Raw genomic sequence first — 12328 nt, 5'->3', positions numbered from 1 at the left:
AATGCTTATCTTTAATTTGTGTAAAAATCCTTTGTGTCTTTTTAGTACGTCAGAGTACTAGTTTCACACACAAAGTTTTGTTTGTATTTTTTTATTCTTCTTCCCTGCTCTGAGATTTTAGTTCCAAATCGTTTCTCCCTGCCTCCTCTCCTTTAGAGCTCCATGACAGTCTTGCTCTGCCCCGCAAATGCTCCAACTCCCCTTACTCTGCTTTAACTTGGAGAACATCTAAAGCAAATCCCAGCACTGGAGCACGCAGACCCCACCTCCAGCGCAGACTTCAGCTCCTCCCATTCATTCCTATCTCCCTCCACTCTGCAGAAACAGCGCGCACGCGCACGCGCACACGGACAAATCAGGCCAAAAGAGCCCGCTCGATGCTATCGGGCCCAGGGTTGCATGAAGGTTCTTCCTCATCTCTGTGTTCTGTTGATTTGCACTCATGATCCTTGGAAAAAACTCCACACTGCACAATCTTGAGGTCGTCGTGTTCACAAACACATCAAGGTAGCCCTAAAGCATTGGCAAGATGTGGAGCAGGGGAAACAAGCAAACAACACAACACACACACACCCTGAAAGCACTAAAAGCTACCTCCAAAGGGGTGCGGGCACTACTCTGCGCAAAATTCACAAAAAGCAACAACAGAACAACAAGGAAGGAATTCCTAATGCACTGATACTACTTCAGAAACAAGGCCCATTGACTCAGAACCACAAAATCTGGGGAGAATTTCAGAAGGGTTTCTAGTTTTTAACGTAATATGTAATGCACGCACACGCGCACACGCGCACACAGAGAGGTCAACAAACCTCAGCTGGCTTTGGTGGCCAACCAAGCTTTATTCTCAGCATGTCCCCCTGCCCCACCCAGGAAGTAGATGGGATCCTGTGGGATTACAATGAACTCAGGTCCAGCAGAATCCGCTGTGCTCCCCTGAGGAGAGGGAAAGCAGCTTTCCACCACTGCGCTAAGTCTCAAATATTCCACAGCTCTCCAAGTGCTTCCGAAGAGAAATGCAGCATCGGGGAAGCCCACCCCACCCCACTCCTGTGCTTCTGAAGTCAGTCTGGTTTCAGAGAGAGCCCTCTCAGTGGGGCTGTCTACACGCGGGGAAAGCCCTGCGGGGGCTGTGGATCTGCGCTGCGTCAGTTAGACGATGCAAGCGTAGCTGCACAACTACGAAGCTGCGGATTTACCCTGATTTTTTCAATCGAAGCAATGTCAATACAACGCTTCCACCATCTGATGTCACACCGGCGCCAATCTGGGGGTACTCGGACGGCCGCCCAGATACCCTCCTCAGCATCAGGATTACCTGATGCTGCCCCGAGAGAGGGAAAGCACAGGGTTTGAGAGGGAGCACTGTGAAGGCAGCCCCTCGATCCCTCCTGGTGCTGTGAAAGCCTCCCTTTCCCCCCACCCTGTTGCACAGAAATTGTAACATTTTTGGGACTTCTGGGTTCTGGGAGGAATGCATTAGGGTGCTCTCACATGAAAATGAAAATCCAACAAAATTCTCCCCCCTCCCTCCTCCTGCCTCCCCCCCCCTTCTCAAAGCAAATATGATTGGAAAGGAGACCGGGAAGAAGGCATGAAAAGACAGCTGAGCGCTGGAGAGGTGGGCAGCTGCTGTTTGTTTTCTGTGTGTCAGCGCAGATGCCAGCATAATTACTGCCGGAAGACGCAGCTTTCACCGTGCCGACTCTATTTTGGGTTGACAAAAAAAGAGCCCTGCCTCCCTCCCTCCCGCCTCAGCCCACTGAATGAGCTCGCTTGCACAGAGCGGTTCAGTGGCTACAGTGGTGGGCCTGAGCCGTCTGTTTTCAGATCCCTGCAGGGCTGAAACTGAAAGGATGGTTAAAAGAGAGGAAGAAGGCCTCCCCGCCCACATCTACCACGCACACGCACACACACACGCACACGCCTGTGTGCAGGAGCATGCAGCCTCCTCGACTGGAGGAGGGCTAACGTTGTCCCTATCTTCAAAAAGGGCAAAAAGGAGGAACCTGGGAACTACAGACCAGTCATTCTGACATCCATCCCTGGGAAAATTCTGGAGCAGATAATAAAGAAGTTAATCTGTAAACACCTTGAAATCAATGCGGTGATCACTAGAAGCCAACATGGATTTGTCAAGAACAAGTCCTGTCAGACAAATTTGATCTCATTTTTTGATAAGGTAACCTCCCTTGTGGACCGTGGGAACGCTGTGGACGTCATATATCTTGACTTCAGCAAAGCTTTTGACAAAGTGCCCCATGCCATTCTGATTAACAAACTAGCTAAAAGTGGGCTAGATGGAACAACTATTAGGTGGATTCACAGTTGGCTACAGAATCGGACTCAAAGAGTACTTATCAATGGAACCTTCTCAAACTGGGGAGAGGCAACGAGTGGGGTACCGCAGGGCTCAGTCCTGGGCCCAGTGCTCTTCAACATTTTTATTAATGATTTGGACGAGGAAGTGCAGGGAACGCTGATCAAATTTGCAGATGACACAAAATTGGGTGGGATAACTAATACCCTGGAAGACAGAAACAAACTTCAAATTGATCTTGATAGGCTGGAGTGCTGGGCTGAAAACAACAGGATGAAATTTAATAGGGATAAATGCCAAGTTCTACATTTAGGGAATAGAAACCAAAGGCACAGTTACAAGATGGGGGATACTTGGCTCAGCAATACTACAAACGAGAAGGATCTTGGAATTGTTGTAGATTGCAAGCTGAATATGAGCCAACAGTGCGATATGGCTGCAAGAAAGGCCAATGCTATTTTGGGCTGCATTAATAGAAGTATAGCTTCCAAATCACGTGAGATTCTGGTTCCTCTCTATTCGGCCCTGGTTACGCCTCATCTAGAGTATTGTGTCCAGTTCTGGGCTCCACAATTCAAGAATTCAAGAAGGATGCAGACAAGCTGGAGCGTGTTCAGAGGAGGGCAACCAGGATGACCAGGAGTCTGGAAACAAAGCCCTCTGAAGAGAGACTGGAAGAACTGGGCATGTTTAGCCTGGAGAAGAGAAGATTGAGGGGAGACATGATAGCACTCTTCAAAGACTTAAAAGGTTGTCACACAGAGGAGGGCCAGGATCTCTTCTCGATCCTCCCAGAGTGCAGGACACGGAATAACGGGCATCTCTCATTCTCTCTCACTGTCAATGATGTTACGCTTACTCCGGTCAAGGAAGCTTGTAGTCTTGGCTTTATATTTGATTCCTCGCTCTCCTTTATTCCTCATATTGAGGCAGTAGCTAAATCCTGTTGTTTTTTCCTGTATAATATTCCCAGGATTCGATCATTTTTGTCTGTCTCTTCTGCCAAGATGCTTGTTCATGCACTGGTCATTTCTCGGTTGGACTACTGCAACCTTCTTCTCTCTGGCCTTCCTTCTTCTCACATCAGTCCATTGGTTTCTGTCCACCACTGTGCCACTAAGATCATCTTCTTGGCTCGCCGCTCTGACCATGTTACTCCACTTCTGAAATCTCTTCACTGGCTTCCAATTCACTTCAGAATCCAATATAAACTTCTCCTGTTGACCTTCAAAGCTTTTCACGGTCTAGCTCCTTCCTATCTCTCCTCTCTCATCTCACACTATTGCCCCACTCGTGCTCTCCGCTCCTCTGACGCCATGTTTCTCGCCTGCCCAAGGGTCTCTACTTCCCTTGCTCGGCTTCATCCATTTTCTTCTGCTGCCCCTTACGCCTGGAACGCTCTTCCAGAACATCTGAGATCCACAAGTTCAATCGCAGCTTTTAAAGCTCAGCTCAAAACTTTTCTTTTTTCTAAAGCTTTTAAAACTTGATGCTGTTTGAACTTTATACTGTTAGTTTTACCCTACCCTGTGCCTGTTTACCCTACCCAGTGCCTGTTTGCATTCTCTTCCCCTCCTTATTGCTTTACTATGATTTTATTAGAATGTAAGCCTATGCGGCAGGGTCTTGCTATTTACTGTTTTACTCTGTACAGCACCATGTACATAGATGGTGCTATATATATAAATAATAATAATAATAATAATAATAATAATAATAATAATAATAATAAATAATAATAAGTTAAAGGAAGCCAGATTCCAGCTGGACATCAGGAAAACCTCCTGACTGTTAGAGCAGTATGACAATGGAATCAGTTGCCTGGTGAGGTTGTGGCCTCTCCCACACTAGAGGCCTTCAAGAGGCAGCTGGACAAGCATCTGTCAGGGATGCTTTAGGGTAGATTCCTGCATTGAGCAGGGGGTTGGACTAGATGGCCTTGTAGGCCCCTTCCAACTCTGCTATGTACCATGTACATAGCACCATGTACATTGATGGTGCTATATAAATAAATAATAATAATAATAATAATAATAATAATAATAATAATGCTATTCTATGTAAGCAGGACATGATACCCGGAAGATCCCATGGATGGTAAAGTGCAGCCTTCCCCAACCTGGCGCCTCCAGGCATGTTGGACTACAATTCCCATCATTCCCACATGGCATGGCCATTGTCTGGGAGCAATGGGACTTGCAGTCCAACACACCTGGGGGGCACCAGGTCGGGGAAGGCTGGTTCAAAGGCTGTGGTGGCCAAGAGACCGAAGCACGAATCAGCCAGCCCCCCCCCCCCGGCCAGGCACCAGTGGCTCATCCAGAGGCCATCCAGAGGCCAGATGGGCCTCAGAGCTGTGGTCAGGGCAACAGCGCCGGACTGGATGGGGAGGGAACCCTTGGCCTTCCTCGGGTGCAAGCGCCATCGCAACAGCAAGAATGCATTTGGTAGGACGTCTGCGGGCGCAGCTCTGGCGGGGTGGCCAAACATGCAGAGAAAACCCTCTGGGAGGACAGAGATGCCCTCTACGGAGATTCTGAGAAGCGCGCCTGCGTCTGGGCTGGCACACCCTGCTGCAATGCCACGCGCGGAGGGCAGTATTCTAGCACCCCCGGGGCAAGATGCGGTTTCCGGGGTAGCTTGTAAACTAGCCCAGTCAGCCACCCTTGCCGGATTTGGACATCACGACAATTATGCTGGGGAACCAGTTGCTGGGGAACATGGGTGTGAGGGTGCTGTTGCACCATGTCCTGCTTTTATAGAATCATAGAATAGCAGAGTTGGAAGGGGCCTACAAGGCCGTCGAGTCCAACCCCCTGCTCAATGCAGGAATCCACCCTAAAGCATCCCTGACAAATGGTTGTCCAGCTGCCTCTTGAAGGCCTCTAGTGTGGGAGAGCCCACAGCCTCCCTAGGTCACTGGTTCCATTGTTGCACTGCTCTAATAGTCAGGAAGTTTGTTGGCCAACAGCTGCCTGGCCACTGTGTGAACAGAGTGCTGGACCAGGTGGACCCTTGGTCTGATCCAGCCTCAGGGCTCTTCTGATGTTCTTATGCTAATTAGGCAGGTAATGAGGTGGCTCATGAGCTGCGGCGCACGTTTGTGGCCACAAGTGCAGGTGGGGGCTCAAGGCGTTGGATTTAAAACTGCCTAGACAGGCCCAGAAAGGAGCAGAGCCACGGCAGCATGTGATGACGTCTCAGGGCTGGAGTCGGGAGGAAGCCATAGATCCAGGCCAGGCAGAATGGAGCCTGATGGGCTATCGGAACTGGTCCGGAGGCTCTGGCCACTTTTAGACAGCTATTACGGAGGGAGAACATCACCAACGTGCACGAGGCTTTCCAGATTAACAACCCGAACAGGCCCCCGCCCCAATTGGCTTACAATGTCAAAGCCCTTCTCTCTGCTATCAGAAGCACATTCATTGGGCAAGAATGCAAAAGACGACCTTTTCGGAAGATGCTCCAAAGCTCTGGAGCTCTTTGCTAACCTAGCGGGCGTTGGGTGTCTCCCTGCTTCCTTTACTGATGTGTTTTTATTTGATGCTTTCATTGGGACATGTGCATATTGGATGAGTTTTAATGTTTTAATTGTAACATTGTTTTATTTGCATTTTGTTAGCAGCCTTGAGCACTGATTTTAGTGGAAAGGCGGGACATAAATTTAACAATTCAAAGATTCAACACAATGGGGAGGAGCAGAAGGGGAGGGAGGTGGAAGTAGAGGTAGATGGTGGTGGGGAGAAGAGGCATTGAATTGAATCACGGCCCCCGTCTACAGGACAGCGGGATTGCTCCTCATTGAATATACACCCAAATTTTTGGTGATTCGAGTCTAGGTAAAGAGCATCACACTGCAGCAGCAACAGCGATTTATCTCCTGTTTTTTTTTTTGTGGTGCAGTTATTAATGCGCACGTGTGCACTATTGCATATAGGATGCTATGGAGTATAGACGAGCGAAGCTATAAATTTAATCTGCGGAGGTCTGTAGATTGATAGAAGTGAGAAATGGAGGACTTAAAGGAACAAGGCAGCTGAGGATGTGAGAGAGGATCTGAACACGTCTCCTCCCTCTCGCTGCCCGTTCCCCCCTCTTCGTTTTAATTTTAAAAACTCCATCTACGGACATGAAAACGACAGGAAGGAACAAGACAGCCAGAGGACGCAATAGGTGGGAAGGCGGGGAATCGGCCAATCTCTTTGTCCTGCCCTCAAAGTAATGCCCACATGTCAAAATGCGATTTAACTCCCCCAAGGACACATAACTCTAACACGGTGCAAACTCGGACGTTGATCCAAAAGTCACGGTAAATCACAAATGCGAATATGCGCATTATCACGTTAAAGAACCGGCGCTGCGGTGAATGGGCGACTGCGTCATGTGTCCTAAAATGCAAATATGCACATTTAGGTCAGGGTAAAGAAGCCGTATAGACAAACCCACGATCATAGCAGTGGGGAGGGATTAAAAGGCTTCAGAGAAAAGGTGGGTTTTGAGAAGGGATCTGAAAAAGGAGAGAGAAGTCGCACAGGCAAGTGTTGTAAGACGGAGATCAGGAGATGAGGAAATTTTATTTTATTTTAAATGATTTTAGGGTGCCTCTAAAGGTAGAATCCTCTCAAGGCGGTAAGCAAGATAAAAACCACTTAATGTAGGTACAAGAAAACTCAAAAGCATGGCAGAATTTCAAATTTCACATTATGCCAGTCCTTTTACAACTTCATTGGCTGCCAGTCCAGGTCCGGGCCTGATTCAAAGTGCTGGTATTGACATTTAAAGCCCTAAATGGTTTGGGGCCAGGTTATTTGAAGGAACGCCTCCTCCCATATGTACCTACCCGGACCTTAAGATCATCTACAGGGGCCCTTCTCCGTGAGCCCCTGCCAAAGGAAGTGAGGCAGGTGGCTACTAGGAGGAGGGCTTTCTCCGCTGTGGCACCCCGGCTGTGGAATGAGCTCCCCAGAGAGGTCCGCCTGGCGCCTACACTGTACTCTTTTCGTCGCCAGCTGAAGACCTTTTTATTCTCTCAGTATTTTAACACTTAATTTTAACTTGAGGCCACCAGTGAGGGAGGAAGCAGCAGCCAGGCACCTCTCCACCGTGCCTGGGTCCAGCTCCAGCTCAGAGCCCCCTCCCTCCTGCTACCAACTGTCTCTACAGAGGCCACCAGTGAGGGAGGAAGCAGCAGCCAGGCACCTCTCCACCGTGCCTGGGTCCAGCTCCAGCTGAGAGCCCCCTCCCTCCTGCTACCAACTGTCTCTACAGAGGCCACCATGGGGGAGGAAGCAGCAGCCAGGCACCTCTCCACCGTGCCTGGGTCCAGCTCCAGCTGAGAGCCCCCTCCCTCCTGCTACCAACTGTCTCTACAGAGGCCACCATGGGGGAGGAAGCAGCAGCCAGGCATTTCTCCACCGTGCCTGGGTCCAGCTCCAGCTGAGAGCCCCCTCCCTCCTGCTACCAACTGTCACTGCAGAGGCCACCAGTTAGGGAGGAAGCAGCAGCCAGGCACCTCTCCACCATGCCTGGGTCCAGCTCCAGCTCAGAGCCCCCTCCCTCCTGCTGTCACCTGTAACTGCTGAACTTTCCAACTAAGATTGTAGTGCCTGAATTTGCTTTCCTTTCCCCCCTCCTCCTCCTCCTCCCTCCCAATCCCCTTTCCTTTTGTGTCATGTCTTTTAGATTGTAAGCCTGTGGGCAGGGACTGTCAAGAAATACTTTTGTAAGCCGCCATGAGAGCCTTTTTTGGCTGAATGGCGGCATAAAAATCCTTAAATAAATAAATAAATAAAATAAAAAACTTAAATTTAAATGTTACAGTTCTAACTCTGTATTTTAATCTTATATCAATTTTGCTGCGCAGTTTTATCCTGGTTGTGCTTTTTATACTGTATTTTTTGTATTTGTGCTTTTAACCTGTTGGTTGTTTTATTATGGTTTTAATTTTTGTGAACCGCCCAGAGAGCTTTGGCTATTGGGCGGTATAGAAATGTAATAAATAAATAAATAAATAAATAAATTCACTGTCTTTCCATTCCCTAATATTACTTTCTTGATAAAACATGGTTTTACTGGCCAGGCCAGTAAGAAACTGACCAGCCAGCACCCCTAAATTGCTGGGTGGGTATCTCCTTTCCTCAGGGAGAATCATAGAATCATAGAATCATAGAATAGCAGAGTTGGAAGGGGCCTACAAGGCCATCGAGTCCAACCCCCTGCTCAATGCAGGAATCCACCCTAAAGCATCCCTGACAGATGGTTGTCCAGCTGCCTCTTGAATGCCTCTAGTGTGGGAGAGCCCACAACCTCCCTAGGTAGCTGATTCCACTGTCGCACTGCTCTAACAGTCAGGAAGTTTTTCCTGATGTCCAGCCGGAATCTGGCTTCCTTTAACTTGAGCCCGTTATTCCGTGTCCTGCACTCTGGGAGAATCGAGAAGAGATCCTGGCCCTCCTCTGTGTGACAACCTTTTAAGTATTTGAAGAGTGCTATCATGTCTCCCCTCAATCTTCTCTTCTCCAGGCTAAACATGCCCAGTTCTTTCAGTCTCTCTTCATAGGGCTTTGTTTCTAGACCTCTGATCATCCTGGTTGCCCTCTTCTGAACACGCTCCAGCTTGTCTGCGTCCTTCTTGAATTGTGGAGCCCAGAACTGGACGCAATACTCTAGAAGAGGCCTAACCAGGGCCGAATAGAGAGGAACCAGTACCTCACGTGATTTGGAAGCTATACTTCTATTAATGCAGCCCAAAATAGCATTTGCCTTTCTTGCAGCCATATCGCACTGTTGGCTCATATTCAGCTTGTGATCTACAACAATTCCAAGATCTTTCTCATTTGTAGTATTGCTGAGCCAAGTGTCCCCCATCTTGTAACTGTGCATTTGGTTTCTATTCCCTAAATGGGAGAGCTGTCACCCACCCACCCCTGGCTGTGTGCAACAGCAATGAGCAGTTTCAAGCCTGTCTTCACAACCATGTGGCCTTGAAACATATTTATAGTTTTGGTTTTGGTTTTTCTGAGAATGCATGCCAGGATTCTCAGGACACAGAGACGCTACTCCTAGTACCTATTTCTATGCATTTGCCAACAGCAACGCAGCCAAAGTTCTGGGCTCCACAATTCAAGAAGGATGCAGACAAGCTGGAGCGTGTTCAGAGGAGGGCAACCAGGATGATCAGGGGTCTGGAAACAAAGCCCTATGAAGAGAGACTGAAAGAACTGGGCCTGTTTAGCCTGGAGAAGAGAAGATTGAGGGGAGAGATGATAGCACTCTTCAAATACTTAAAAGGTTGTCACACAGAGGAGGGCCAGGATCTCTTCTCGATCCTCCCAGAGTGCAGGACACGGAATAACGGGCTCAAGTTAAAGGAAGCCAGATTCCGGCTGGACATCAGGAAAAACTTCCTGACTGTTAGAGCAGTGCGACGGTGGAATCAGCTACCTAGGGAGGTTGTGGGCTCTCCCACACTGGAGGCCTTCAAGAGGCAGCTGGACAACCATCTGTCAGGATGGATTCCTGCATTGAGGGGTGGATTCCTGCATTGAGCAGGGGGTTGGACTCGATGGCCTTGTAGGCCCCTTCCAACTCTGCTATTCTATGATTCTATGATTCTATGAAAGTATACCTGCAGCCCAGGTCCACTCGCCTGACCCAAATCTCACTTGTTGCGAGTTTATCTCCCCTGTTCCCTGCTGCGGCGTCTGACATTCTTTGGGCTACTCACCCCTCCGGAAGGTCATCCTTGGTACTGTATCTGCGGTCAGAGAGACAGCCAGCATCAGGAGGCACCCAAAGAGCTGGGAAGGCCAGGCGGCAGGCTTCATGCTCGCTTATCGGCAGACGGTCGCTGGGAATGTCCAGAAAGACGGAGGGGCACTTGGATGCTAAGTTGGCAGCTGTGAAGAAATGGAGAAGAAAAATTAGGGGAAGTCGCTCTTGAGATCATATCTCTGGCAATCTTAAGTGACTGCCGCCTGTCTGAAACGGAAATGGGTTGGTAGATCAGAGTACGGGATTTTACAGAGACGACACCAGATTTCCATATTGACAGTTGCTGGGGGGTTTCTGCGTGGGTTCTGCTGATCAAACAGCAAGGAAGAGGAGGGCGCGGGGCCGACATTTTCACACCATGTGGGATGGAGGTGTTGCAAGACACCTTTGAGGGGCTGCTGCAGCTGGGGCTCTGGGAAGACGCACACGCTGGAGTGCTGGAGGGCTCCCATGAGACTTTCTCCGAGACCCCAAGAGGGAACTCTGCAGCTACAGAACGAGGACAAAAGCCACCTAGATGGTCTGGTGTTAGGTTGAGAAGTGGTCCACCATATGCTTTCAGATTGTGCATCCCTACTCTATTCAAATTGTTGTGTTGCTGTTTGTGCATTTCCTGCCTGTCTTTTACGTTGTTGGCTCATAGATCCATTCCTTTGTCTGAACTGATCTCCCAACTCTGCTCTGCTCCCTGTGTTGGGCGATGTCATTCGGGAGGCCCCTTATGGTGGGATGGTGTCTGCAGGAAGTGATGCTCTCGGATGGCAAACTCCTTATCTAATTTAGTTACCTTTGAAAGACCAGCAATAATTCCAAAGCATTCCATGGAATCTGCCTTGCACAATGCCCAGCCCACCCACGGAGAAAATCCACAGTGATCCTGCGCAACACCCGGACAGCGAACCCCACAGCAGCAGCATGAGACCAACAACCTGCCCAGCATCTCTGGTTTGGCACCTGCCACATTCATTAAAACTGCACTCAAATTAAATTAATTACAGGCGAGTAATTATATGCAGATCAGCCATGGCCCTGCAGCTCATTATGTTTCGCTGGTGCGGCTGGGAGCAACATTGCCTTAAACAGCTCGGAGCCTTTTTCCGTGGAATGGCCCCAAACTGACCCTGCGCCTCTGCAGCCCAACGGATCAGCCCCTGCATCACGCTGGCTCTCGGGAGAAGCCAATTAAGTTGTGACATAATCTGGGCCTGAACTGGATTGGAACTGCAGTGGGAACCTAAAGGGTTAAAGTTCCCGCTAACGCCCCACCCCACCCCCCCGGCAAGGCCCCACCCTGGGTCAGGCTCCCGGCACCTGCTATTGACTCTTTTAATCCCACCCACCCATTCGTATAATTTGGGGTCACATCTGGTTTGGTCCCAACACCAGGAATTTATAGGCAAGAACAACTACCGTATCCAGATATCAGACGCACAAGGAGTTTTGTTTACAGGTTTGTTCTCTTTTACGCTTGATGTTTAATTTGACCTGTGTAAACACAGCGCCTATGTTTCTGTATAACGGTTTTTTAAAAATGGGAAAACCACGCGCATGCAAATGACCTGAGCTGCAAGAAGGGCCAATTAACACCCCTCTCTCTCCCCCCTGACATGCTGAACCAGCTGTCCCTCCCTCCTTGGGGTGTTGCGGAGATCAACCTCACAAGCCGCCGGGTGACAAGCAGCTGACAGACGGGCTGATCAGGGTCAGCCAGAAGTGAGTCACCCCCTTTCCCTGGCACGGCCGGAGCCCCCCTGCAAGCCTCAGCCTGTCTGTCAAGTGCGTTCAGTGAGGCAGTCGTGGAAGGGAACAGAAACAGAAATTCCCCACATCCCAATTCCTCTGCAGATTGGGGGAGTGGGGGGGGGGGCTTGAGATTACCCAGCCTTCTTTCCAAAGTGGCACTGATGAGTTAGGAACCCTTCATCACCATTTCGAAATATTACACAGAACAGTGCACACACGCAGGTGGCCACACACACACACAGAGCGAAGCAGGGAATCAGCCACCCAGCCTCTGCTTAAACATCTCAAACGAAGGAGAGAGACTGACACCTTCCAAGTTCTACCTAACGTTTAGTCATCTCTTTAGTTTAGTTCGGCATTACTGCATTCTTGGAGTCCACCCAGAGAAGAGCCTTCAGTGTGGTGGCCCCTTCTTTTTGGAACTCCCTCCCACTGGAGGCCAGGCAGGCACCAACACGGTGTTGCTTCCGGCACCTCCTGAAAACAGCTCTA

At 49.4% G+C, this 12328-nt stretch overlaps 1 protein-coding gene across 1 annotated transcript in view; it reads right to left on the bottom strand.

Annotated features, from left to right (window-relative positions):
- Positions 1 to 12328, bottom strand: part of LOC134412328 (semaphorin-4A-like) — a 71994-nt gene that overhangs the window by 26898 nt on the left and 32768 nt on the right. Inside the window, exons 3-4 of the mRNA XM_063146229.1 lie at positions 11214 to 11314; positions 10047 to 10218 (exon numbers count right to left, since the gene is read on the bottom strand). Of these exons, the coding sequence (XP_063002299.1) occupies positions 10047 to 10218; positions 11214 to 11314 (273 nt within the window). The remainder of the gene's footprint in view (positions 1 to 10046; positions 10219 to 11213; positions 11315 to 12328) is intronic.

Source organism: Elgaria multicarinata, chromosome 21 (assembly GCF_023053635.1).
Source record: "Elgaria multicarinata webbii isolate HBS135686 ecotype San Diego chromosome 21, rElgMul1.1.pri, whole genome shotgun sequence".
Taxonomy (NCBI): Eukaryota; Metazoa; Chordata; class Lepidosauria; order Squamata; family Anguidae; genus Elgaria; species Elgaria multicarinata.
This window is presented reverse-complemented; position numbering and strand designations above follow the sequence as displayed.